This window comes from Malaya genurostris, chromosome 2 (genome assembly GCF_030247185.1).
Source record: "Malaya genurostris strain Urasoe2022 chromosome 2, Malgen_1.1, whole genome shotgun sequence".
Lineage (NCBI taxonomy): Eukaryota > Metazoa > Arthropoda > Insecta > Diptera > Culicidae > Malaya > Malaya genurostris.
In genome coordinates, this window is record NC_080571.1 from 126,929,672 (window position 1) to 126,955,446 (window position 25,775).

Consider the following 25,775-nt stretch of genomic DNA (forward strand, 5'->3'; position numbering starts at 1 on the left):
TGAGAAAGACATAATTACACCAGTAGGTGGATTAAAACAGGTTTTTGGTATCGCCATCACCGCAATCACTTTTCAGAGGTGGCCGAAACGATTTTCACCAACTTAGATTCAAATAAAAGGTCTTATGGTCCCATAGCTTGTTATTGAATTTCATCAGGAGCCGAATTTCGGAGTTACAGGGTAATATGTGAGAATTAAAGAAAAACCTAGTGGTGTAATGATGCCTTTTTCATATTACTTATATTTTCAAAAACATGACTAGAAGATTCTGTCATGTTTCTTTTTTTCAAACTTGAATAAAATCAAAAACTTTCTTCGGTATAAACTACCATCACCTTTTCAATTTGTAAACAGTTATGTCAGGTTAACCAAGATCATCTTATATAAATTCGAAATTAATCTTAAGCACGCAAGATTTATCTGGGGTAGTAGCAGATATCTTAGGCGAAAACGACATAGCAAAAATGTTCATCCAAACTCGCATGAGCCTTAAAAACGTGCGTGCGAGCTAATAACAATTGATCACAGCTTCTTGAGCGATTCTTTCCAGCTTATATATCCCCGCTTATATATCATCGGCTCCGTTAGGGGAAAGTTAGTAAGCCAGAATAATGTCTTTGATTTTTAGCAGAAAAAATTGGTGGGTAATGTCAGAGACATAACTGGATGACGTAAATACGAATAAAACTGACATACTTTTTCTACATATCCGAATATCGACAATCACACGTACTAGTTTATTGATTGTGTCACTTGCATAATTGTAACGGTAAAATTTGACGGCAGACCACATGAGATTAATATGACATTAATTACAATAACTTGCTTGTCAACCCTGTTTCGAAAACACAAATTGTACAGCGAGTTGAAAGAATATCCACAAACCAAAAGACGTCATCTTTGATTTTATGAATTTTAAAATATAAATTATTAATGACAACTCGTCAAGCGCGGAAAAATGTTATCTTAAATTCCTTCAAATGCAAATTCATGAGAAATCGCAAAATCTCATGCACTAATATACTGGTATACTGGTATACTGATATGACTTCAATAACTAGATATTTTCAGTGAACATTTTACAAGCCAGTTGTAATTCCTTATAAAAAGATTTTGGGCCATGAACCGTGGAATTGAATCATATGCTTTATACAGTGAAGAATAATCCGGGACAGCTGCTAGGAATGAATGCCGTTTTCAATCTATGATTTTAAACAAACTAGGATTGAAAAAAGTTTTCACAGAATTTGCAAAACATGCACTATTGGATGCTTCACGCAAACTTTCGTGAAAAACATCTAATGTTGTGAGTATTGAAAATTATATGGCATGAAATTCAACGGTATGAACAAAAAATAAAAACTCATAGAGCAAACAATGGTAACTTCAACCAAGAATCATTAAATGTCCGTTAGTTGACTGAGTTACCCAAGCCGCTGATGAGTAAATGGTCCATACAAATTTATATAGTCCCACTTGCTAACCATGCTCTAATTACAGTAAGAACTAATAAAATTTATTTCAATCCCACATTAAGTCATTACAAAAGGAATTTTTGCGTCGTTTGACAATTTATACAGTAAAAATATCTGAAAATTTCTCAATTCAAAAAAATCTTGTGATTTTACATCTTATAAGATGCACATAAATGGAGCGTCATGTTTTAAACTAATTTATATGCAAGAACATGTAGAATTGTGTTATTTGAAAATTATATGGCTTTAAAACGAAAAAAATAAAAAAACAAAATATCGATACCAACTGCACGAGATTTGAACAAAGAAGCATCTGATCTCAAAGCGCTCCAGTTAATCGACTGGGCCACAGAAGCACATATCTGCTTAGTGAATAATTGGTACCTTTAAACGCATACAGCGTCACTTGGTAGCCAAGTGCAAATTACATTAGGAGCCAGTAAAATTCTGCAAGAGTGGAATATTGCGTCAATTGACATGTTAAGTTGTTATGAATCGTATCGTTAGTAGAATTATGCCACCTGTTAAATCTATAACTTTTTTCTGTGTTTATAAAATGAAAACAGTGAAATCGGTAATCTGCATTAGACACAATTTTCCATTAAATGTAACATAAATTTCAAAAAATCTATTCACATATAAATATTAAATTAAAAATTTTAAAATAGGTAATTCTCATTTTTCTTTCTATCAGTTGTATTTTCCATCATGATTGATTGAAATTAGCATGTTTAGCGCTTAAATTTCACTTACCGCTTCCACACGAGTAACTAGTACGACTGTATAAATTTATTTATACGATTTATCTGACTAGCAGATACGTGATTCTGTGGCTCAATGAATAGACGGACGCTCTGTAATCAATTGGTTTTTGGTTCTAACCCTAGTTGTTATCAATCGAACTTATCTTTTTTATTTCGATAATTACTTGCATCATTTTTTTTTAAATCACACGTAAATTTCTGTTATTTCTTATGGATACTTTTTGTTATATCTGATTCAATTCAATTTTACAGGTTTCTTCCAAACTGCGAAGTGGTATCGGTGCAAAAAGTGTAGCACAGGTTTAGTGCAATTGGCAATTGGTTTCAGTACATCCTCCACTACACACGGGGCCTTTTACGTTATCGATGAGTTCTACATCAGTTTAGGTTGCACGTTAGACATGATCTAATATTCTCAAGTATCATGCATTTGGTGCAATATGCAATTTCAAATGGTTTTTGATGATAGACGGAAACATTAGATCACAAAGCACACCAGATAGTCCACTGAGCCACAGAAGCACATATTTGCTTGGCTGTAAATTAGTAAGAATTATGTCACCTGTAAAATTCAGAATTTCTTTCTGTGCATTTTTGAAGAAGTTGATTTTGAACTCTATCTCAAAATCACATAATCGGAACTATTATTTGAAAGAATAATAAATACAGAAAGTGGAAATCTCAACACCTGGGTACTTAGAAACATTAACATTCAGATTATGGTAACACTTATCTGTTGCAAATGAGTTTTCATGGTTGATTTGTGTGGCAATTGTAGAGCTTCAGGAAACTTACAAAAGAGTTAAAAATGAGTTGTTGAGGAAAATACGGCGCCTCGCTCGCAACAAATAAGTCTGATAATAGAACAATATAACTGTTGTATACAAAACTACGAAGATGAAGAAACAGCAAACCCCGTCAAAAATCTAACTTCAGTCAATTGCAATGCGCCCCTGTACCACGGAAATCCAGGCGCCCCATCAACAAAGTCAACGACTAACCAATTAAATTTGAACAACTACGGCACTGATGTAATGATTATTTATATTATTCTTGAAAATGGCATAACATTACATAACACATTTTCTTTACTTTTTTATTCTAATCAACTGAGAAAAATTTATGATCAAGTTTTGTAGTTTGAAGCAGCTATATTTGCAATAACAAACCAGATTTTCTTTTGTCACTACTTCAATAAAGAAAATCTTGGTGTGAAACCCAAATTCGGTTATTTTTACAATATTTTTCTCTGCGTGTAGAATGGACACCAGTGCGAGAGCAATTTTCTCTCGATGACCCGTCTGAGCATCACGGGTTAGCACGCACAAATTTGATTATTTTTACAATATTTTTCTCTGCGTGTAGAATGGACACCAGTGCGAGAGCAATTTTCTCTCGATGACCCGTCTGAACATCACGGGTTAGCACGCTGCTGTGGGGATCAGAGATGGCATTTCACCAGAGTTATACACGCTAGAGTCAGATTTTTGCCACACAGAGGATGAAAAAAACGAAGCACCGCACAAAGAGGAAGGCGCACTTCTTCTCAGTGTCGAATAGACAGCATTTGAGTGTGTGCTTGTGATTAAAGCAGCTGGCGCGAGTGAAAAACATTCTCTTCACATGAATCGCTCACACGCGCTCTCGTCTAAATACACCCAAGTGACAACTGGCGCGTGATTGTGAGCGAACACTTCTGTGAACTTCAATTAATAGAGAGTAGATCTGGCCTTGCTATGAAAAATTTGCAAGGAAAACCGAAAATTTTACGATAAATTGTTTTATTTTGCTGATTTTGCGTGTCCACGCTTCATCTACGAAAACCATACAGCAGAGTGCTCACCGGCGTGTACACCTCTGTGAAAGTATCTGCATCCTCCTCAGAGAATTTATTAGCTAATGCTCTAGCACTTTGGTGCGATTCAGTGGAAGAGGTAAAAGGAAATAAACAAACGCACTCATGATGCGTGCACACTTACACAACTGTGGTGTATAAATGTGAAAGAGAAGAGCTCTCGTTGAAGTTGTCAGTGCGAGGGGAGAAATTTTGCTTGCTCTTCGTCACACAGAGGAGATAGACATCTCTGGTGGGGATTCTCTCTGAAGAAACAAACGGATGCTCAATCTCGTTTTACGATCTGATTCTATACGGGTAGTTGATAATTGCGATAGAACCATTGTACTATTGCCGTTTATTCTAACTATGTCTATACAACCTTTCTATAAATTGTATCCAGAGATGTCCATCTCCTCTGTGTGACGAAGAGCAAGTATAATCTCTCCCCTCGCACTGACAACATCAACAAGATCTCTTCTCTTTCACACATATACACCACTTTTATATAAAGTGTGCACGCATCACAAGAGCGAGCGTTTCTTTTCTTTCAACTCTAGCTCTGGATCACACCAAATTACTAGAGCACAGCTCTGAAATTCTTTGAGGTGGATGAAGACATTTTCTCCGAAGTGTGCAGCAAAAGCGCAATTTATCGTTAAAATTAAGTTTTTCCTTGCTGCAAAAAAGATTGTCATAGCAAGGCCATCGTTACCTTCTATAAATTTAAATATTAAATCACAGAAGTGTTCGCTCACTAGCACGCACCAGTGGTCACTTGGGTGTATTTAACATTAGAGCGCATGAGAGCGATTCATGCGAAGAGAATGTGTTTCTTCTTCTAGTTTGCAGATAGTGTTCTAGTTTGCAGATAGTGTTACATTTACTTAGTTACTTTGGGGATATATACACTTACTTACCCGGTTCCGGGTCAGGACGCAACGAGAATAGTTAGAAAAAAATTAAAAATAGACTTCGATTCTTCAGAGATGGATGAACCGATTTTCACAAATTTTGACTTATAAAGGTCATCATAGGCTAATGTTTATCCAGGCTCATGAGTGTCAAAACTTTCAAACCGTCATATAAAGTGATAATGCAAAATCGGTTCGTGCTGGTACGGAAGAAGAAAACAAAACACCGCCTTTACGAACTTCATGCGTTTGCAACGGGTCTTGATCGAGCATTACCTCCAATTCTTCATCTTCTAACTTTGGTGACGCGTAGTTCTTTGTCTTCCAAATCGAAATTACCACTTTTAAACTGAGCAAACCACTTCCGACACGTTTGCTGAACTAGATCACGGTCATCATACACTTGCACCAAAATATCAAAATGAAACACTTTATTCTCTACAAAATTGACTTTTTCATAGTAAAAAGGTGTACGTTTCAGCTAAACGACACATTCTGTATCTGTAACTGTATGTGAGTAGCTTTCCAACGTATATTTAAACTAATTAATAATAAATTATTAAGTAGATAGTGGCTTCAAAATTTAAACGCATAAATCAGTGAAAACAATGATGAGCTCATTTTCCACAGAGATTTCAGAAGTTGGGTGCTTGATAATAGAGCTACGAGGAGAGCTTAAGCTCTAAGTGTTCAAAACCGAAATTAATTGCCAGTTATGTACAAAGGTTGCACACATTATCAGTATGTGTAGCTATAACTGTAAATCGCGAGGAATCACGATGTTTGGTCACTTCGTTAGTACGGGTACTTGAACTACTGTTCACAGTGTATATGAGTGGTACAGTATTATGGTCATATGGTTTTGCGGAATCTAGTTTCTCGTACGAATTGGTGAAGCTTCAAGACCAAGTTCCACCTTCAGGAAATAGTTTTTCGCAAATATTTATATTCACTATTTCATGCAGGAACACTATTTCATGCAGGAACAACGCTGAACATTGGTAAAAATTATAGTATAAACCGGGGTCTTCTCAAATAATTTTAATTCTAAAATTAATGCTTTGTAAAGTAATTTGTAAAGTAATTTGTAAAGTTTACGCTAAAATTGAGGACTCTTACTGTTTTGAAACGGTCAACATAGTTCTTAAAAGTTAGGTTTTTCCCGGCGAATAATAAGTAAATCTCAAGAGTCGGTGTATTATAACATTATAACTTTTGATGAAAAATAGAATAAGAGTTTTGAATTGTTGGTAAACAGTCTAGGTAGAAGCTAATAAGCAGCGTATGATAAAAGTCTGCTCCTAGGTATTTCATTAAGTGGTTATCGGAAATGTCATGCGAACAGTAGCAGAGTATAATTGAGAACAAAACAACGAAATAAAAATTTGATTTTCTCAAAAACTAAGATTGTATTACTATGTGTTGTGCTTAGACTTACTGAGAAACCTTACACTCATTGGTATACCCAGTTTTCAAAAGCCATGTGGATAAGTGACGGTAGATGTCAATGTATTAGTCGATAATTTACCACCTAATCAATCTTGATATCATCCGAGTATCAGATTATAAATAATGATACGCAAATAAAATTATTTCAGATATGCCTTCAATTTGCAGTCTATAATTTGAAGAACAGCATACAACTTCATAACTGCCTATGATTTTATGGTGTACTGTTAGGTGACATAACAGTTCTTCATAAACTGTTAATTAAGAGTCGAGAACGAAACATCAAGAAAATTAAAGTCTGGTATGTGCCCTAACCACAAAAAAAGGTTGATGTGCTAGTAACAGTTGAAAAGAACATTTTCGTTCGGCACGTCAGTGAGGGCACTTCAGTGCAAAACCAAAAAATGTTCTTCAAAGAGCAGAAACTTTACGTCTTCTTTGCGGATTATATTGAACTGCTAGGTGGCATAACAGTTCAACATAAAGTGTCATGTACTGTCGAGTCGAAGTTGAAAAGCAAAGAAAATTGATACCAGATATGTGTCCTTAGAACAAAATAAGACTAACCTCTAATTAGATATGTTTGACTAATTGTTTTAAACCGTGAATGCAAAATATTTCTCATAAAAGAAACATAAAAATTCTTTGAAAACTGAATTTATATGACGTGAAAACCCCACTTCGAAACAAACATAGATGCACATTCAATATTTTTATCCCAAAAGTAAAAAAAAACTTCGTAAATATCATAACAAAACCACACTGCTCGTACTTTGAGCATTGTTTAAAAATTTTAAGTTCATCGGACGGGTATCTTTTAAGCATGTAAAGTTCAAACATATAGAAAATTATTTATATGTATAGAATATAAGGCTAATGTACCAATAGCCATCTCATTGGTTGAGTCGTATTATTATTTCGCGGATTACTCAACTTTCAGCCAACGAATTGTAATAAAATCGACTCTTCATCGATATATTCACTTCGACTCTAAGAAGCAATACCACAGAAAAAATAGTTTGACAATGGTGCAACGCAAAAACTCGAAGTGAATGCACCTATTTTCATCTTACCCTCTGAGTCAATGGATCGAACAGAAACAGAAGGTCTCACTCTATCTTATGGCTTTTGTATCTATGACGCTGAAATGATCATAGAACATGCTCTCTAGTTTCTATTAAGCCAGATTTCGCAGTCGGTTGTTAGGGGCTGTCCATAAAAGACGTCACGCTTTTTTTTGACGATTTTTGACTCCCCATCCCTCCTTTGTCACAAATTGTCAAAGAAGCAAAGACCCCCCACCCCCCCACTCCCCTATGTCACATGTCACGAATTCAAAATAAAAAAAATTCATCTCAATACATTCTCAATATGTATGACAAACCATACAAATATGAGGGAAAAATCGATTTATTACATGCTGTCATTAGATTAAAAAATATCCCTAAAACTACAAAATCATCGGAATTATTTTATTAATATCAATTATATAAATTAACTAAAGTATTTGGTTGGAATTGATGAATTGGGGTACACAGATATATTATTGTTTTAGGTAAAGAATAATATTTTCTTAGTGTAGCATACAGGGCTGAGAAAATAAAGACCAAAACCTCATCAAAACGAGATCACTGCCGGAGAATCTTTTCATGATCAGTTGATCAGTGAATTTGAAATCACATCGATCAATATCGGTACTGATCTTCCGTCACCCAATGGGTAGTGATTTTGAGCTGAAATGATTCTTGATTTATGTAAGTTCAACCATTGGATGATTCGATAAGCTTTGATGTTGGTGGAGGAAAATCACATATGATCAAGATAAGACATGACATGATCTACGTCTGAAATCGTTGATCTCCCGCCCTTTTTCAAATGGAGTACAATTGAGTAAACTGCATCAGAATCAGATAAGAGAAATTCTTATGATATACTATTATCAATGCTAGAAAATTAAATTACTGAAAAAATTTTCAGTGCATAACTTAAGTTAAACCGTTTGAAGGCATCTTTTTCTTTTTTACTCATATTAGGCAAAATTTGTTAATTTAGCAAATTTACTCGCTCCTCCGTGCACTTTTGCTAATCACAACAGAAATGATTTCCTGCATCACTCATTTCAGAATTTACAAGAAGAAGTTTTTACATCAACAAATACACGTTTTCCTATAGAATGTAAACGTTTATTGTGGAAATTTTTTCAGGAAATAGGGCAAAACAGTAATATAATTAGGAATTTCAAAAATGCGCTCATTGAAAATATTGGACGTCACATTCCAAAAACCTCCCCCCTTCCCCCTGTCACAAAAGGTCACGTTTTATGGACAGCCCCTTAGTGTGCTACGGCTCGTGCTACGTTCCTACAGGCATCAAAAAACTTCCACGTCGAGGAAGCATTCAGTTTGTGCTATCAACGCTCCATCACCGGTGTCACCAACTATAGTATGGTAAGAAACCATTAATTAGATTAAAACATTTTTCACTTCAATAATCTCAACATCTAATGTTTCAAAAAGTTGTTCGAGCGCAGAAGACACGATTTTTGTAGCTAGCTACTCATTTTATTATACATATTGGATCAGTTATTATTGCTTATTGGCATAAGCAAATAAACATATCGTTTGTGTTAAACAATGCCGTATGTTCGGTAAGCGATGCTGCCGGGTTGATACCGGCTTATGATTCAATTTCCTTTTTCACAGTAAATGATGATTTCGCGAATGTTTACATAAGCTAACGCACATAGTCCAGTACTGTTGGTTGAAGCGGACAATGAAATGCAACAAACCGTTTGATAATCTTTTAAATTTGGGTTAATTCGCACGAAAGTTCACCGATTGATGTAACAATAATGCTGAGTTTCTTACTTGACCGCGTTTTGGATGACGTTGAAACTTTAGGAGAAATATTCACAAGGTTCAATTGATGAAAAAGTAAGCCATTGAATATAATGACTTCTTTTTAACATTTTCTATAGAAAAGTCATAGAATTATTAGAAAAAACTTTTGATCGGAGCTCCGGACACAGCTAGTGTTATATACCATTCGACTAAGCTTGGCGAGATCGGAAAATGTTTATGTTATGCGTCTGGTTACGAAAAAATAAATTCTGGAATCTGATGAAAATTATAAAGTCGTTCTCTCTTTCCGGTCAAAGATTCCTCTACATGGCTTGACATGTTTAAAAATGGTGCTCAAAACTTTCAAATCGTGATGAACACTAACAAACTGTAGCCAAGACTCACGCTATAAAGTTCAAATTCAAAATAATAATTGATTTAAGTTGATTATGGTTCCAAAGGGACCCGCGATATAATATGGTTAGGAATCACTGCCCTTAGTGCATAAAGCTCCTACTACTGAAAGACGAAAATATCGATTTCTCCGTTAAAAGTAAACGAGTTTTAACAATGTATTGCTTGCTGGATATGCATTATAATGAGTTATATAAGGTTCGGAAAATATTTTGTGTTCCAGATCAATTGTAACTGGTATTGTAAAAAAAATTTTGACATGAAATTTTATATGACTCAGTAAGTAACATCAGATCTCAAAAATTTTTAATACAGTTTTGGCTTAATCCCGGATCACCTACGTTTAATGAATATCCCAAAAATATTTTCAAGTAAGTTCAGGATTTTTCATCCTGAGAAAATATTTTACACGGACGGGTCACGAATTGAAGAGGCTACTGGGTTTGGTATGTTCATGATGATGATGGTCCCACCTCATACCCCTTCAAAGGTGTGAGCTGAACGAGTTATCTAAGTGATAACTAATATTATTACATACTTTAACCAGTGGTTAACTTAGCAGGCATAGATATTCCTTCGATAGAGCAGCTGAACAAAAAGAAATTACTATACTACATTATATATTACAATTACTATCCAGGGTTGATCAAGAAAATTTCCAACCCGGGAAGATCCTGAACAAATTAGGAACCGAACCCAATATCTCGACCAGTATCAGTCAATAATTCACCAGGTCCTTCCATCCGGACCAGTTCATCGTTATCACCACCAGCTACGATGGAATAACGAGACTGCGAATGAGCAGAGCCAAGCCCAATTTCATCAACAACTGTAGATCCCAGCATAACTCAAGAAAACCATAATTGGTCTCAAACAATAACATCTCTTAATTCAGTCATATTCCATTTCTAGATTGTCTTTGACTGCGTTACGCGCGCCGGCTCAAACTTTTGTAGACAACTCATTTATTTTATCTATATCAACACTAAAATACTTATAACAAAAAATCCATCATCATCATACAGATCATAATAACTTCTAACATCTACAAAAAATAGTGATAAGTCAAAATTCATTCTTCTTCATTTTACATAATTTTTAAGAAATCAAATCATAAAAAAAATTTTAAAATCTGTTCATAAGACAGATTTTACATGTGAAATACATAATTGTTTGAACTCAAACATGGCTGGCAACATGGCTAGAATGAACCGTTGTTCTTGGGCAAAATAAGACAGTATCTCAACGACATATTGAATAATAATTATCAAATCACTATAATCTGGGTGCCAGCTCATTGCTTCATTGCAGGTGAGAGAGTCGATACTTTGGTCAAATGTGATCCTCTTGAAGGTGAAATTTATGAGCGATTGCGTTCAACGAACACTATAGCGCGTCTCACCAAAGAACGGGTCGATGGATGCACTCAATTATTCTTCGAATATCGACGAAGGCATGGTTCAGAGGGCTGGATGTGAGTAGAGATTTCATTCGTGTGATGTCCAGACTCATATCCAGTCATTACACGTTATACTCACATCTCCTTCGTATCGGACTTTCCGATATTATTCGTTGTGGTTGTGGCGAAGGCTATCGCGATATGGATCATGTCGTTTGGACATACGTGGAGTATCGTGATGTCAGGTCTCAACTAATAAATTCTTTGCGTATCAAAGGTAGACTTTCATACATAACCTTTCCAAACTTAATCAATGACCTATACCATTATATCTCTGTAATCAGAAGTGACAGCAATTTGATCATCGATCTTGGTCAACGACTGAACAATAGCTTTGATACGAGCTTTAGCTGGTTGAAATTGGTTAAGCCATCTCCGAGAAAATTGAGCGGTACGAAATTTTTTTTTGAAAGGTCATTTTCCTATCTTGACGAGCTGAGTCAAATAGTATATACCACTAGGGGTTTTCGAAGCTCGTATCAAGAGTCGGGTTATTCAGTCATTATATATCATTTATATAGAGAAAGACAAAAAAGTCATGCATCGAATGAAATGATATGCACGATTCTATCATATTTTTTTCCTACTGTTAATGTATTTAACATTTTATCTTGAATGATACATTGAAAAGAATAGAAAGGATAGTTACTGCGATCGCGTAGGAAATGATTTATTATGTAATAAATGTAATATATATTATTATATTATAAATATATTTGACTTTGAAAACAAGAAGTTCAATCGTTATTTGCTTCCTAAAATTAGTATTTTCGTGCATACTGATACCCTTATCATCTGGGCAATTGATCAAGTATTGACATTTATATAAAAGATACGTACTTTGACAGTAGTTCCTCGTTTGCACATCAATCACTGCTGAATATACAATCGGCTAGACTTGTGATCCGACTTACAAGTTTGAATTTAGTCAATGTACGAAGAATTTGTACACATGCAATAAACACTAACACTGTGATAGCTGTATAGAAAACAAACACTCAACTCTTCTTGTAATTAATCATTTTCAGCTGGTCAGAAATGATCACCAACAGATATTTCATAACACAAGGTTTTCTGTTTTGGTGACTTTACTTTGCACACAAAATGAACCAAAAACAGACAAACCTAACAATTCAACTAGTATTGTGCAACGTAACTTAGTTCGATCTCATGGACACTTCAATTCACCATACACATTTTAACTTTAACGAAAATAAAAAAACGATTAATCATCGGTAAAATATTTTTAATGCACACGTAAATCTGCCCTTACTGACGATCAAGAAAAAGCTCGATTAGTTATTCATTTGTTCGATTGTGTTAATTAATCGCTCATACATGCTGGAAATCCATTCGACGATCGAGATTGAATGAAGGCGCATTGCAATGTAACGTGAGTCACTGGAACGCTCATCTACACTGCACTTTACACTGCTGGTGTGCTCGATTCCCACACAAAGTTTCAATTATTCCGCATTTGTCATTCTCTGCTGCATGCGATTTTCACAAATTTTCATACCGTGGCACTTTTCTTCGAGTGGTCATATCTAGATTAAAGTGACGTCGACAATTTTATAAAAATGGTTGTCTCTCGCGCACTCACTCAATGAAGATCATACCGCTCAGATGCTGTTGTGATGTTACGAGGTCTCGGTTCAGTTATCGAAGTGTGTGTGTTGGTTTTTCTTACTTATGTTCCGACTTTGGGGGGCCGTTTCTGAGCTTAGTTTTCTTTCGCGCCAGTCACAACTTGATCTTCGTTTCAACTTATACACCACATGTACGAATGTAAAGCAAATCCACAAAGTACAAGATAAACGACGAGACGGGCAAGCTCGACTTCTTCACTAGATAAAACTAGTTACATTCTTGGGATTGGGAAGATCCGTGGAAGCCACGGGATTCACGAGAAATTCCACACACGTATGCGGAGATGTTGATACAAGCACATTTTCTGTTGTTGTTCCTCCACATGAACTTTTATAAGCTCTTTTCGACCTGCCGCAAACCACACTTACATACAAGGGCAAACCTGATGTTCCACGTAGAATTTCGACTACAATTTTTCACTTCGGAACTTCATTTGATACTGTTTTTCGCAGATGGAAAACGTACCGGAATTTGCGAATTGCTATTTCCACAAATTTTTGTAGTGCTATTTATGGCAAGTAATTTGTTTAGGATTGACACCAAAAGACCATAATCGTTCACTCGAACACTACGATTAACACGAAAAGTTCACAGTCGCTGCCGGATGGCGGCCTCGATTCATTCCATAAACTTATCTTACTGAATGTGGCTCCACATGCAGTACTCGCAGTACGTCCATCCCGTATACTTGCGAAGCGAGATTTGTTTGTAGGCCACCACACAGTCGATACTGTAAGCGCTTCGTAGTCGAAAACATGATACATCGCTACCATTCTTATCTAGTGTGTGTATGGAACGAGTAATAGAATCGCAATTGAAATCTCTAGAGATAGTGTGTGACATCGATAAATTTCTATGAATCATATCTGATAGGTGTCGTGCACAAATGTCACGCTTCAAGAAGAAGGTAGAAGTTTTAAATATTGTGACAAATTGGTAGCAAAATTTTATGTCTGGTTTATCTGGACATAAAATATATTTGCTTGAAACATTAAAACAGCGAACACATTATTAAATCATTTCAATTAAATCATTTAAAATTTTTTTAATCAGAATTTTAGGTTTCTTCTGGCCGTTCATTCATGTATCAATTATTCATTAAGCAGATATGTGTTTCTGTTGTTCAGTCGATTGACGGCGTGCTTCGTGATTTAATGTTTCTCGGTGCAAGTCGCTTTCGATTCTTTTATTTTTATTTCACTCGATTTCAAGTCATGGAATTTTCGAAGCACACAATTTTACATGTTCTTGAGTATGAGTTTGTGTGAAATATGACGCTCCATTTATGTGCATCTTATAAGATAAAAAATCACAAGATTTTTTCGTGGATGAAAAGTTTCCATAATTTTCTCTGAAACCTTTCCCAAAATTCCAATAATTCAAAATGGAACTGACTAACTCATCACGCTTTACACATCCACATACGTTGATTTCCATGAAAAGTCTTGCGACCTTATGGGATGCTATTGAATTTTTATCCACATCTGAGTTCTGGTTCCGGGAACTATAGATATTTGAGTAAGGCCGGGTTTAAGATTCTCATTTTAGTAACTGCACCAAATTGCATCGATTTGCAGATGTTTGCAATTGACGACAGACCGAAGTGTTAACATCAATTATCAATTATTGAATTTCAATGTCATGTCCCCAAAGTGTCGGATAGAAGAGTATGAAATGCAATTGACCTTGATTTTTTTAGAGATGTTAGGACCGATTTGAACAACCTAAGATTCAAGTGTATATGAGTCGGTTTATGGGATATTATATTTTTATTGAAATCCATATTCCGGTTTCGGAAAATATTCATATATGACTCTCAACGCAAAAAGAATATAAATCTAAAACTATGATTGATGATTGACTGAAGTTCATTGGCTACATTGGTTTCCGGAGGTATCAACTCAAGAAGTCAGACGTGAAACTCACATCGATTTCTCTCTGATATTTAACAACATAACATGGGATGGTATCTAGTGCATTATACCGCAACCAAATTTTAATAAAATCCAACTACGGATTCCGGAGTTTTGGGACGACAAGAGAATTCTTATATGTTTCCCATTATTTTTGTCCCGGATTGGTGGTTCATTGCATAGGGCACTGGTTTTACAAACCAGTTGTCGTATGTTCGAGCCCCGACCTGTAAGGATTCGTAGTGTCAGTACTATCGTAGCACCAGCCATGCAATGGATCTGTACACTCTGAATCGGCTGCGAAGTCTGTTAAAACAGAATCCACTACAGGAATGTAATACCAAGACTTTTTTCCCATTAATTTACAACAGTCGGTGCCAGAAGTAGCAGCCCAAAGAGCCAACGATCTCTAGAAGACATCTCATAAACTCCCAATAAATATTATTGGTACAATCCGAGTGAATGCGGGATGCGGATTCTCTGCGACGTACTGTTAACGCATCGCATTCAGCTTTGTTCAGAGGTAACTAGCTCGCAAGGTTGCTGTCAGAGTGAACGAGCTTTGCGAAGCGAGGCGAAGCGTTTTGATGTGATGCACTGTTATCGCGTCGCGTTCACTGATCTGTTTGCTTTGATTAAATGAAACAAGCTTGCACGCGCGTCTTGACGCTTCGCGTTTCGCGCTCACTCTGACTGCACCCTAAGTGTGCTGTCAAAGCGAACGCGATTTGCGTTGCATCCACACGCGCGTACGAACTTGTTACATTTAATCAAAGCAAACATGTCACAGTGAACGCGATGCGATAACAGTACATTGCATCAAAACGCTTCGCCTCGTTTCGCAAATCGCATTCACTCTGACGAAAGCCTAAAGTTGATGTCAGAGTGAGCACGGAACGCGGATCAAAGCGATGCGATTCAATGTGGTGTACTGTCCGATAATTCCCCAGAGAATCCCATTTTAAACTTTGTGACAGAGCAAAAGATATCAATTTCTAACTTAGAAACTCTTTCAGAAATGCTTTCAATCAATGGCCCAATAGTAGCTTTTAAATGGGCCTAAGCTTGTGCAATCGGTCATCTCCGAGAAAATTAAGTGGTGAAACATTTCGGAAAAATGTACACATACAGAAATTTTAGGATGTAGTCGAGCTGAGTCCAATGGTATATAACACTACGGGTCCGTTCGAAAATATTTCTATTACCTTTCTTTAGAGAATTGTAAAACGAAGAATATAACAAAAGTAAGGGGAATCAATATTTAGCGTAACATGATTAGTGCATGATGCCTTATATGTAGTTTTATATAATTACCTTATATGAAGCCTTCACACTTTTTCAAAATTCGCCTTGTGGCAGAATATATAGACTGATTTAAAGGAACTATCGGTTCATTAATCAAATTCTAATCTCAAATGGCTGGCACTTCTGGTTCCGGATATGTATAATTTTTGATACTTGTGGGATCGACAACGTTTTTGAATATGCGACTTAAGGGCTTGAGTATGCTTTTGTCAATTAACCGTATCAATCTGTTATGAATTTGAGTCAAGAATCTGCCACTTGGGTTGAGATTATCTTATTGAAAACAATATTTTTAATGAGATTGTTTGAATGACAAGAGAAAGGCATTATCACACCACTAGGTGGATTAGAAAGAGGTTTGTTTATTATAAAGAAGAAACTTTTTGAGGGTTTGAACTTTTGAATGTTGGTTCGTTTTAGAAGATCATCCTGCCTCTATGTGATTCAAAATGTCTGTTTCACGATTTTATTCCACATATATTTCAATGGAAAACTTCAATGGGGTTTTGAAAATTAAAACATTGCATACAGCGAACGAGCGAGTTATTTTATTTAGTTAAGACATAACAATATTCCCTTGGGGGTAATTTTACCCCGTCTTCCCCTAGTTGCTAACCGAAGAAGCTCCACCGTTATTCACCAGAACCAATCGCACGGGAGGTAAAATTTTCAAAATGGTGCTAAAAGTACAACGAAAAATATATCCTAAAAATTAATCCTAATGAGCTATTTCTGATATTTCTTCATATTGAAAAATGCGATTCTACGACAGAGTAATCAATTAAGAATTTCTGTTTGTTGTATGTATTCTGGCTCTCATTAGCCCAGTCGAAAAAATAGAGGAAGTGTGTCATTTTTTTCGTGTTCACGTCATCCAGTTCTTTCTCTGACATTAACCACCCGTTGTTGATAATGATGGATCAAAAGTTGGAGAGAATTTATAGTATCGATTCAACATTTGATATTTGATTCAATCATTCCAGTAACAGGTGGTATATTGTCTAAGAAAACCAAAAAAAATCGTGTATTATATTTTACAACTTGAACTTAACCCTAGAACGCTCTCGTGTTTTTTTTTTCTACGTAAACACTTTCGTGAGGTACATTTGAACTTCCGAATTGTAATCTCTCTAAAATCTTCAAATTTAATTGTTTTTACAAATATACGGTACAGTTTCATTTCAAAACCTTTCACAAAGAAGCTTTTAAGATGATATTTGAGTTTCGTCAATTTTTCTAGGAAATATTAAATTTTTTGTAGAACAAGTCCTGTGAACTGTACCTGTATACCGCAGGGGTATACCCTATAAATGAATTTCGTGTTCACTCAAACAAATGTTGGCAGAACTCTCTCGGATTTTAATGAAACTTGCCGTACATGAAGACTTTGAAACAAAAAAACACTTTGTACACGGAGAACCCTCCGATCATAAAATTGCGATATCGCAGTTTTTGATTTTTGCGATAGTTGATTCAACTAATTTCTTTTTGATTCAACCAATATGGTTTTTGATTTGCTTATATTCAAGTAGTTGAAAAATGTGTTGTTTTGAATGCTGTCAAATGCCGGAGAGAGCTGAAAGAAAAACAATAATCGCAATGGGAAATCAACATTTTTTTAGTTGAAATCTGTTCGCGTCGCTTCAAAATGTCAATGAAAACAACATCGATGGTTAAAGCGTTTGGAAAAATTGTGTTCATTCGATTTGAGAAAAATATGATTCCATGACAAGTGTTTATCGAACAGCGGTGTTGTGATAAAGTTAACCTTGTTTCAGTTGAAAAAGGTTTGGTGACAAATTAGAAAACGTTTACTGATTTGGTGTTACAAAAATCGTACAAAATTCAAAATCGCTCATAGATCAGATCAGTTGTGATTTCGTAACGATGATTTATTCCTTGGTTAATATCACTTGTGATGAAATCAGTAGTGATTTTTTTATGTACGAGATCAGTGATCTTAAGATCAGCAGTGATCGGTGGTTTTCCCAGCCCTGTTAATAACTAATGATATTACTTGTCAAAATAAAATACTGTTTATATTGGAACAACGATACTTATTTCAAATAGATTATGACGTATATCAGTAAGTATATTTTGATTATTATCGCAAATCAATAACATTGTTCGAGTTGATTCAACTAATTGCAATGTCGAAAACAACTAAAACCGATTTGTTTTTCAACTAACAGAATTTTTTTTCAATAGCAACATCAGTTATTTCAACTTCCTTACTAATTGACAGCATTTTTTTACAACCAATTAAATTAGTTGTTTCAACCATCGTTTCTACTAACCGGAATACAAAAATGACAGTTTAGTTGAAACAACAATCGATTAGTTCGGATGAAAAATGTTTTTTTTTGCAAATCGACTTTAAAATTTCAAAATCGATTGTCTTTTCAGTGGTTTTCAGTGTATAAGTCGATTAGGATTTATTTTCAATATCTTTATTTAAAAGCTTGACTAATTTTGTAAAAATCACTCATAAAACACTTTTTTGTAGGATTTTTAACCTTTTTCAAAAGACAGTCTAGATCATTTTTGGTAAAACAAAGTATGCAAAGAGATTTTTTGTTACAAAGTCTTCATGTACAGAATACGATTTAGCGCTAAATTCGTCTATAGCAAGGATAAATTTTTAAATATTACCATTTAATTCTGTTATAAGTATATCACGTCATTATACAAATTCACTATGTATCTCACGACACTATAAATCTTGTATAATAAACGTCACATCACATATGCGCATTTCGAATACAATTTATATTCTTCTTCAGTGTGATAGTTTTGCTTAGTTATCGTCTATAGCGTTTTAGGGTTAAACGTTCGTAATAATCATTATTGTAGCGGCATTTTTTCACATTTAGCTAAAGGCTTGTACTAAGTTATTAATATTGAAATTATTTGATTGTTTCAAAATTATCGATAAAAGTCATCGAGTTAGTGTTACTCGCATCGCACTGCTTCGAGAGTGTCGATTTCAGCAATCTTATTGATAAAGTATTCGTGAGTTTCGTAAATGAATAGTAAGACGATCTAAGGGCAGAATATACAACAAAATTATAAATTTATAGTAATTAGTTTAAGTGCCCAATCGAATTTGTCAAACTCTGAATTTCTAGAAACTAGATGGAGTTTCAAATGACAGCATAAATTGCTCATTTTGAACCTCCACGCTTTTGTTGTTTTGACATCAAATAAAAAGACTTTCGTTTCACTACAGAGGTGCTAGTCGATTAGATTACTGTTATAATTTTGAATGCTTGTAACTCATGTCGTTTTCGATTGATGCCAAACCTAACCCAGTTTCCTTCCTAACTGCTATCGTACCGTTCATTTGAAACCAGTTTCGAACCTAATTTCAATATTATTGAATTGGGTTTGCTTACATCTCCCCGAACCGAACACAGTTTCGTGAAAAGTGTTTGGTTAATTAAATTACGAAAAAACGACATCAATGATTCGTTGATGAGTAGATATTATGAAAACAATTTAGCTTTAAAAAGCCTTGCAACAGCGTATACACTTTGAAATTCGTTTAGTAGCGCTTCTGTTTCAGTTGGAGTTAGGAGACTTGACATCCAACATGACACACAATACTACAGATTGGGACACGGTACACAAGTTGGGTACAACAAAAAATAGGTATAATAACTTGAATTTGTACAGCAACAGCAACGATTTAGGTGGATTGCTCAGAAACTTTTTCCCTTGATCGCTTTTGCCGTGTGTCGATGCTGTGTAGTTAAGCTCGTAGTGTGGAGCTGCACTCTGTTATGTGATTTCAGCTTGCAACTTTTTTGCCTTTTCCTTGTGTGCTTTGGAATGGTGCGCCAGTGTCGTCGAATTCATGCCATTTCAGATTACGTTTTTACCCCTACTGGCCGGTGGAACCCGGAGCAGTCATTCACTTGTATAAGTCAATGGATTGCTCCAGACGCGGTGGAGTTAATTATAACACCAACAAAGAGTAAAGATGAAAACTTGTTTCGGATGGCAAATACATGTAAACATTTACACTCACAGTAAACTTTCGGAAGTCAAGTCTGCCAGCTGCTAACTGAACAAACTCATGGTAGAAATATGGAAGCTCAAGCATTTTTTTAAATGAATCCAAATTGTACATCATACATGTGCTGCCATCTGAATATGAATATTTGCTTCAATCGCTTTCTAACCAATCACACATAAATTTTTTGGGTTCCTATGCTTACCTAATCTTGAATCGCTCCGTCTTTTCACGCGGAGCTTTATCATACAGGATTGGATGCACTGTGGAGAAAAAAGATGAGAAAGATTAAGTTCGTCACTTTGTACCGTTCATCGGTAGCTTCTTCTCACCTCATGTATGTGTTTGATCACCTCTGCTCTCGGTGAGTCCTCCAGCTTTCGCTCGTTAACATCCAAAATTTCATCGGCGACTTCGAGGTTGTCCTTATCCGCAGGACTACCGTAAAGTTTAATTTTTCCATCCCGACTTTCCACAAGAATTATCACGTAACCGTTTAGCTCTACAACTTGCTGTGTAAAAAGACAAAAAAAAGATTGTTAAGCAAATGCTTTGAATGGTATCAAAGAATATTTAATTTTTAGGTAAACATATTTTTAACATTTCCTTTAAAACCAGGGGTGACAAGTTTCATGAAATATTGGGGGCAAAAAAAAATTACAGATAATTAAAAAACCAAGTAAAAATCACAAACATTTTCCCTACTATTCCAGTAATAACCAATATTCGAAAGTGGTAAAGCACATTTTACATTGTAGTAATTTAGTTTAAAAATTTTAGAAACTTAAGTTAAGTTAAGAAATATGAATATGATTACGGAAACGAACTACGGGGATAACAGAAAAAAGGGTTATATCATAAGATATTTCTAGTCAATTTTCTAATATTTATTCCAGTTGCCAAAATTTTTGTGGGGAGGGTGTGGATGCATGGCCCCTAAAATAAACCTTTTAGGGGGACAAAAAGTGCTTTGCCACACCTCCCCCCCCCCCTCATAGTTGCCGCGCTCGATTAGAACCACATTACTAAGCACCAGTCACATGTTCTACTCCATCCTCCCATGGTTAGTGTGCTTGACAGTATTGCAAACATCATCAGATACAATCAATAAGCGTTACAATTCAATATAAATATTTGCTACAACTTTTAGCTTCATTATTGAGTTTAATGAATGAGATATGGAACGACTTTAAAAAGATACTGATCGCACTACACTCCAACATCCGGGGTTGAAGAGGCCGGAAGGGCTTAACTGAGTTCTGTTTTATGTTTTATTTTGTGGCCCTTATTATCAGTATTATACAGTGAAATTTAAGTGAAGTGAACGTATTCCAATGGGGTTTCACACGATGACAACAGATGAACGGTAAATCAAATCCATCTTTGACGTTTCTCGGTGGTATGTTTACCATGGAATATTGTGGAATGAGATGGAATATTGTTTACTAGAATGAAATTAAATAGACTGAACATGTGAGCAAACCACCGATAGCTGCCAAACGAGGTTTATCCAATTTATTTAGTGAGGTGATATGTGAGTGAAGTGTAAGTGGAAGAGAATGCAAGAACAGGAATAAAAACCACCGTTCCAGCTCAGGACTAATGATCGACTAATAGTAGAGATATAAGTAGTTAAAATCTATTAGAATAGAAAAAGTAACACCCCAAGGTGCACCTGTAACTTATTCATAGAGAAAAAAATAAAACTTATGACACATAATTAACGTATGAAAGATAGAAACAATTATAATGGTGACAACGAAGTCGAAATAATGTTACGAATTAACATCTCATCATACCATGCTACAATAGGTTCCAACGTGACTTTTTGGTAACCTAATTCTTACGATATTGCCTGTTTTTGGTTACCAACTGGTCACCGCAACAAAATGTGACAATGAAAAGGAAAACACACTACAAGACAAAGCTTAGTAATGATTTTATATCATTGTGACTCAAAAAAGAAAAACAAATACAGTGTTGATTAGCAGTTTCATTTCCCCGGACAATAATATTACATCAAAAAGTTAAAAAAAAAAACGAAAGGCGAATGAAATTCCGGAGAATTCTTTACAGTATTAGTTTTTTTAAGTATATTTTTTCTACCAAACAGGGTATCTGTACGCTTTGTCACAGCAGTGTATGTTTGGAAAAAATTATGAAATGGCTACCATGATGAAGAGCTAATTATATTTTCATTAGATTATTAATTACAAAAAAATCTCTCTGAATACATTATGACGTTTCATTTCCAAATTGCATATGACGGGAATAAAAGTAAGTCGCAAATTGTCGATGGCGCGCACGTTTCAATTAGTACAATGATTAACTTCACCATAAATATCGAGTAGAACATGGATTTTAAGTAAGTATAGTGGGTTTAAACAAGCTTGAATCCTATTTTTCAGTATAGATCATTGGATACAAATCTTTGATCATACATGTTGAGTGAAAAAAACATCAGCAAATTATAACTAGACACAAACGTATTTTATCTTTTTCATTGCGACTGATGTGCGCTCTGGATCAAATTAAATATTTATTCTGAGAACTTGTTTCGGCAACCGTTGGTAAGTCGCAGTGTGTTCCATGAGCTTGTTTTATATAAGTTACTGTCATTGGAGTGTAACGTGTGCTAGTTGGGTCGATGTTATAATGTTTGCTTGTGGAATACATGTGTGTATATGTATGTATGTGTGTATATGTATGTATGTGTGTATGTACGTATGTATGTATATATGGATATATATATATGTCTGTGTGTATATATGTCTCATGCCTCCCCGTGTGTGTATGATCACATTTGGTCAATAGAACGGCGTCGACTGGGTGCTATCGCCATATGCGTTAGTTGCAGAATGAGAGGGTGTGAAATGTCTTATAAATTTAAGCCTGTTCTACATGGTGTATCGCAACATATAATTCTGTTTTTTTATTATATTATATATTGTTATTGACATTATTATTGTTGCAATTAAGCCCGAATCAATTGAAGCAAACTTGTTTTCTTTAAAGATTTGGTATGAGTCTGATGCGCTCTTCTCAGCAAACCATGATACGGGTTTAATTATGTGTAGCGATATGTTTCATCCAGGCACTGGATATTATGGTTGAAAGAACATCTTTCATTTCCGCGGAATACGAGTAAGTGACTCTGCTTACATATCCGCTCAACCCTTTTGGATCGCTCCTTGAACCGATTGTGGTTTCACTTTACATCACCAGTCACATGTTCTACTCCATTCACGTCTATAATCTTAGCTTTCTTCCGTTTGCATTTCAACCTAATCACTGATTCTAGTTATTGATTGATGGACAATCTCATCATTAATCGCAATTGTCGTAACAATAAATTTAATTAGGAATATGTGTGAGAATAAAATCATTTACATAGCAAATCACTTACGTGTCGAAGACGAATGTCAATTTATAGAAAAAAGAAAATCAAACCATGATTTGATTAATACAAGCTTTTAGTGCGTCATTTGTGTAATCGGAAAACAATGATTATCGGTTCAAATCACATGCTAAGCTTCTTGTCTGGGATAAATTCTTAGTGTCCGTAGGATCGTAGCACTGGCCATACAATAGTTCTAAAACACTTACGAGTCGTTTGCGAAATCTCATTCAAACAGAAGGTCAAGTTCCACATTGGAATGTAGTACCCTGACCTTTGCGTATTTTTCTGTTTCGGTCTTGGATGTCATAAACACAACTATAGAGTCTGAGAAGTAAAAATTTTGGACTTATCTGTAGTCGCATAAATATTTTCAGTGATTACCTGACAAAATTGAAAATTTCACCAAACGCAGCAAAACCACAATTAATTATCTTCTTCAAAAGCCTAGAGATTCATTCATTAAATCTATCAGTAATCACGTTCTAAAAATAAATGGTTTTGAATTGGCAAGGACTGATTAAGCAAAATATTTAGGTTTAACGTATTCAGACGAAGATTGTGTGAGATGATAAATTTTAACCCTTAATTTCATTGAGCCCCAAATATGGAACACACATTTCAAAAAATTCTACAAAGCGTTATAATATATATTTTTCATCGATTGCACAATGTTCCATATTTGGGATGCATTCTAAACCCAAAAAAAAGTTCATAGCATTTCCTTCATATCGAGAGAAGTTAGCGGTATCTACCTGAAACAAAACGAGAAGAATTTCGTACACAGTTGATTTCTGCTACTTGAAAAAAAATCCAGGAGCGCTCTATACTTATGAAATAACTCGATTTTTTTTTATTGTTTTGTAACTTACCATACTATTAATTAAAAAAATAAACTTTTGATTTTCGTGATTTTTTGATTTTAATTTAATGCACAATGTCCCATACATGAGACAGACTGTTTTTTCACCCTTGAAGGGGTGGTTTGGTCGGGAAATTATTTTTAGTATTTTTCCCTTGTTCTGGACCACTTAAACTATCGAAAAAATTTTCCGGATGTTTTTGAAAAATCATGCAATTAAGGGTTAAGCTCTGTCTTATGAATAAATTATCGATTTATAAACAAATAATCAGACCAACCATACTTTATGCAGTACCAATTTGGTTAAGTTGTTAAATAGAACATTAGGCAGAAAACGCTCTGAATAAAATTCTGAAAATGATTTCGAAGCGCTCTTCCTGGTTTAGTACAAATGAGTTACACAAGCCCACTAATATAGAATCATTAGAAGTAATATCACATAGTATTGTAAGCAAAATCCGACCAAAATCGAGGCAGTTTTCAACTGAATTGATTCGCTATTTGTTTTAGTTGGTAAGATCCTTTACACATTACAAGTAGGTTAACAATTTTCCCAACAGCAAATAACAGAATTGGGAAGCAAATGTTATGATGATGGGAGTAACCAAATCATGTAAATAATAGGGCTGAAACGTCGCCACTTGTGACCAAGCACCCACCTTAAATCTTAACATTTCTAATTTAATTCATATTATAATAAAAATAACTGAAAAAAGAGTCTTAGGTGAGAAATCAACCGAATTTGGTTCATGATAAGACTATTGTGGCACTCCAATAACTAGATGATATCTTTATGATATGCCTGTTTGCCTAAAGTCTACGTAGTCTCATTTTTTTTAATTTTTCAAGCAATTTACTTAGTTTAATTAGCCGGCCGCGCGTTTTCTTCGATTGATCAAAAAGACAGTTGAAATTGTGTATTCAACCAAATGCATGATGCAATATGTCACGTCGAATAACTCTGACAGACTGACTAAAAACATCGTCGACTGTAATCTGTATTGTGAAAGTGATTATCAAATGAGGTACACCGTAGTTCTATGACCAAGTAAAAGTATACTCAAGGAACAGGCGACTCTATTGTTTTTTCTTTTATTCTTCTATTCCCTATCGAAGTGGAAAAATAAAAGAAAGTACTAACATAAACATAAATTGAAAAAGCTCATTATTCTTTGCAAAATTCATCGGACTTTAAGTTTATTGGAGTAAATGAATAAATTTCAATTTTTCTGCTTTCCGATTATTATTTAGTCACATCGTAATCAAGCAGTGAAAGGAGAAATGAATATAATGTCAATTGTTTCTGAAATCCATGAGCGTTCTGACGAGTGAAATGTCCAGAGAATTTTAGCAATCGGTAAAGGAACGATGTTAGTGGGGTGACAAAATGATCAAAATTTATCACTTATCTATAGCCGATCACGAATAACAAAAAGAAATTAATTATGAAAATACCAAATCGCGACCATATTTTTGTTCTGACG

The 25,775-nt window shown here is 35.0% G+C and overlaps 1 protein-coding gene across 4 annotated transcripts in view; it reads right to left on the bottom strand.

Moving 5' to 3' along the window:
- Positions 1 to 25,775, bottom strand: part of LOC131432624 (protein PALS1) — a 94,863-nt gene that overhangs the window by 66,553 nt on the left and 2,535 nt on the right. For 3 of the 4 annotated variants that reach the window (XM_058599011.1, XM_058599013.1, XM_058599015.1), the window contains 2 exons: positions 20,365 to 20,544; positions 20,238 to 20,295 (listed from right to left, as the gene is read on the bottom strand). In XM_058599011.1, the coding sequence (XP_058454994.1) occupies positions 20,238 to 20,295; positions 20,365 to 20,544 (238 nt within the window). Of the gene's footprint in view, positions 1 to 11,989; positions 13,488 to 20,237; positions 20,296 to 20,364; positions 20,545 to 25,775 lie in introns of those variants that run through there. The other variant, XM_058599012.1, reaches the window with a different exon arrangement.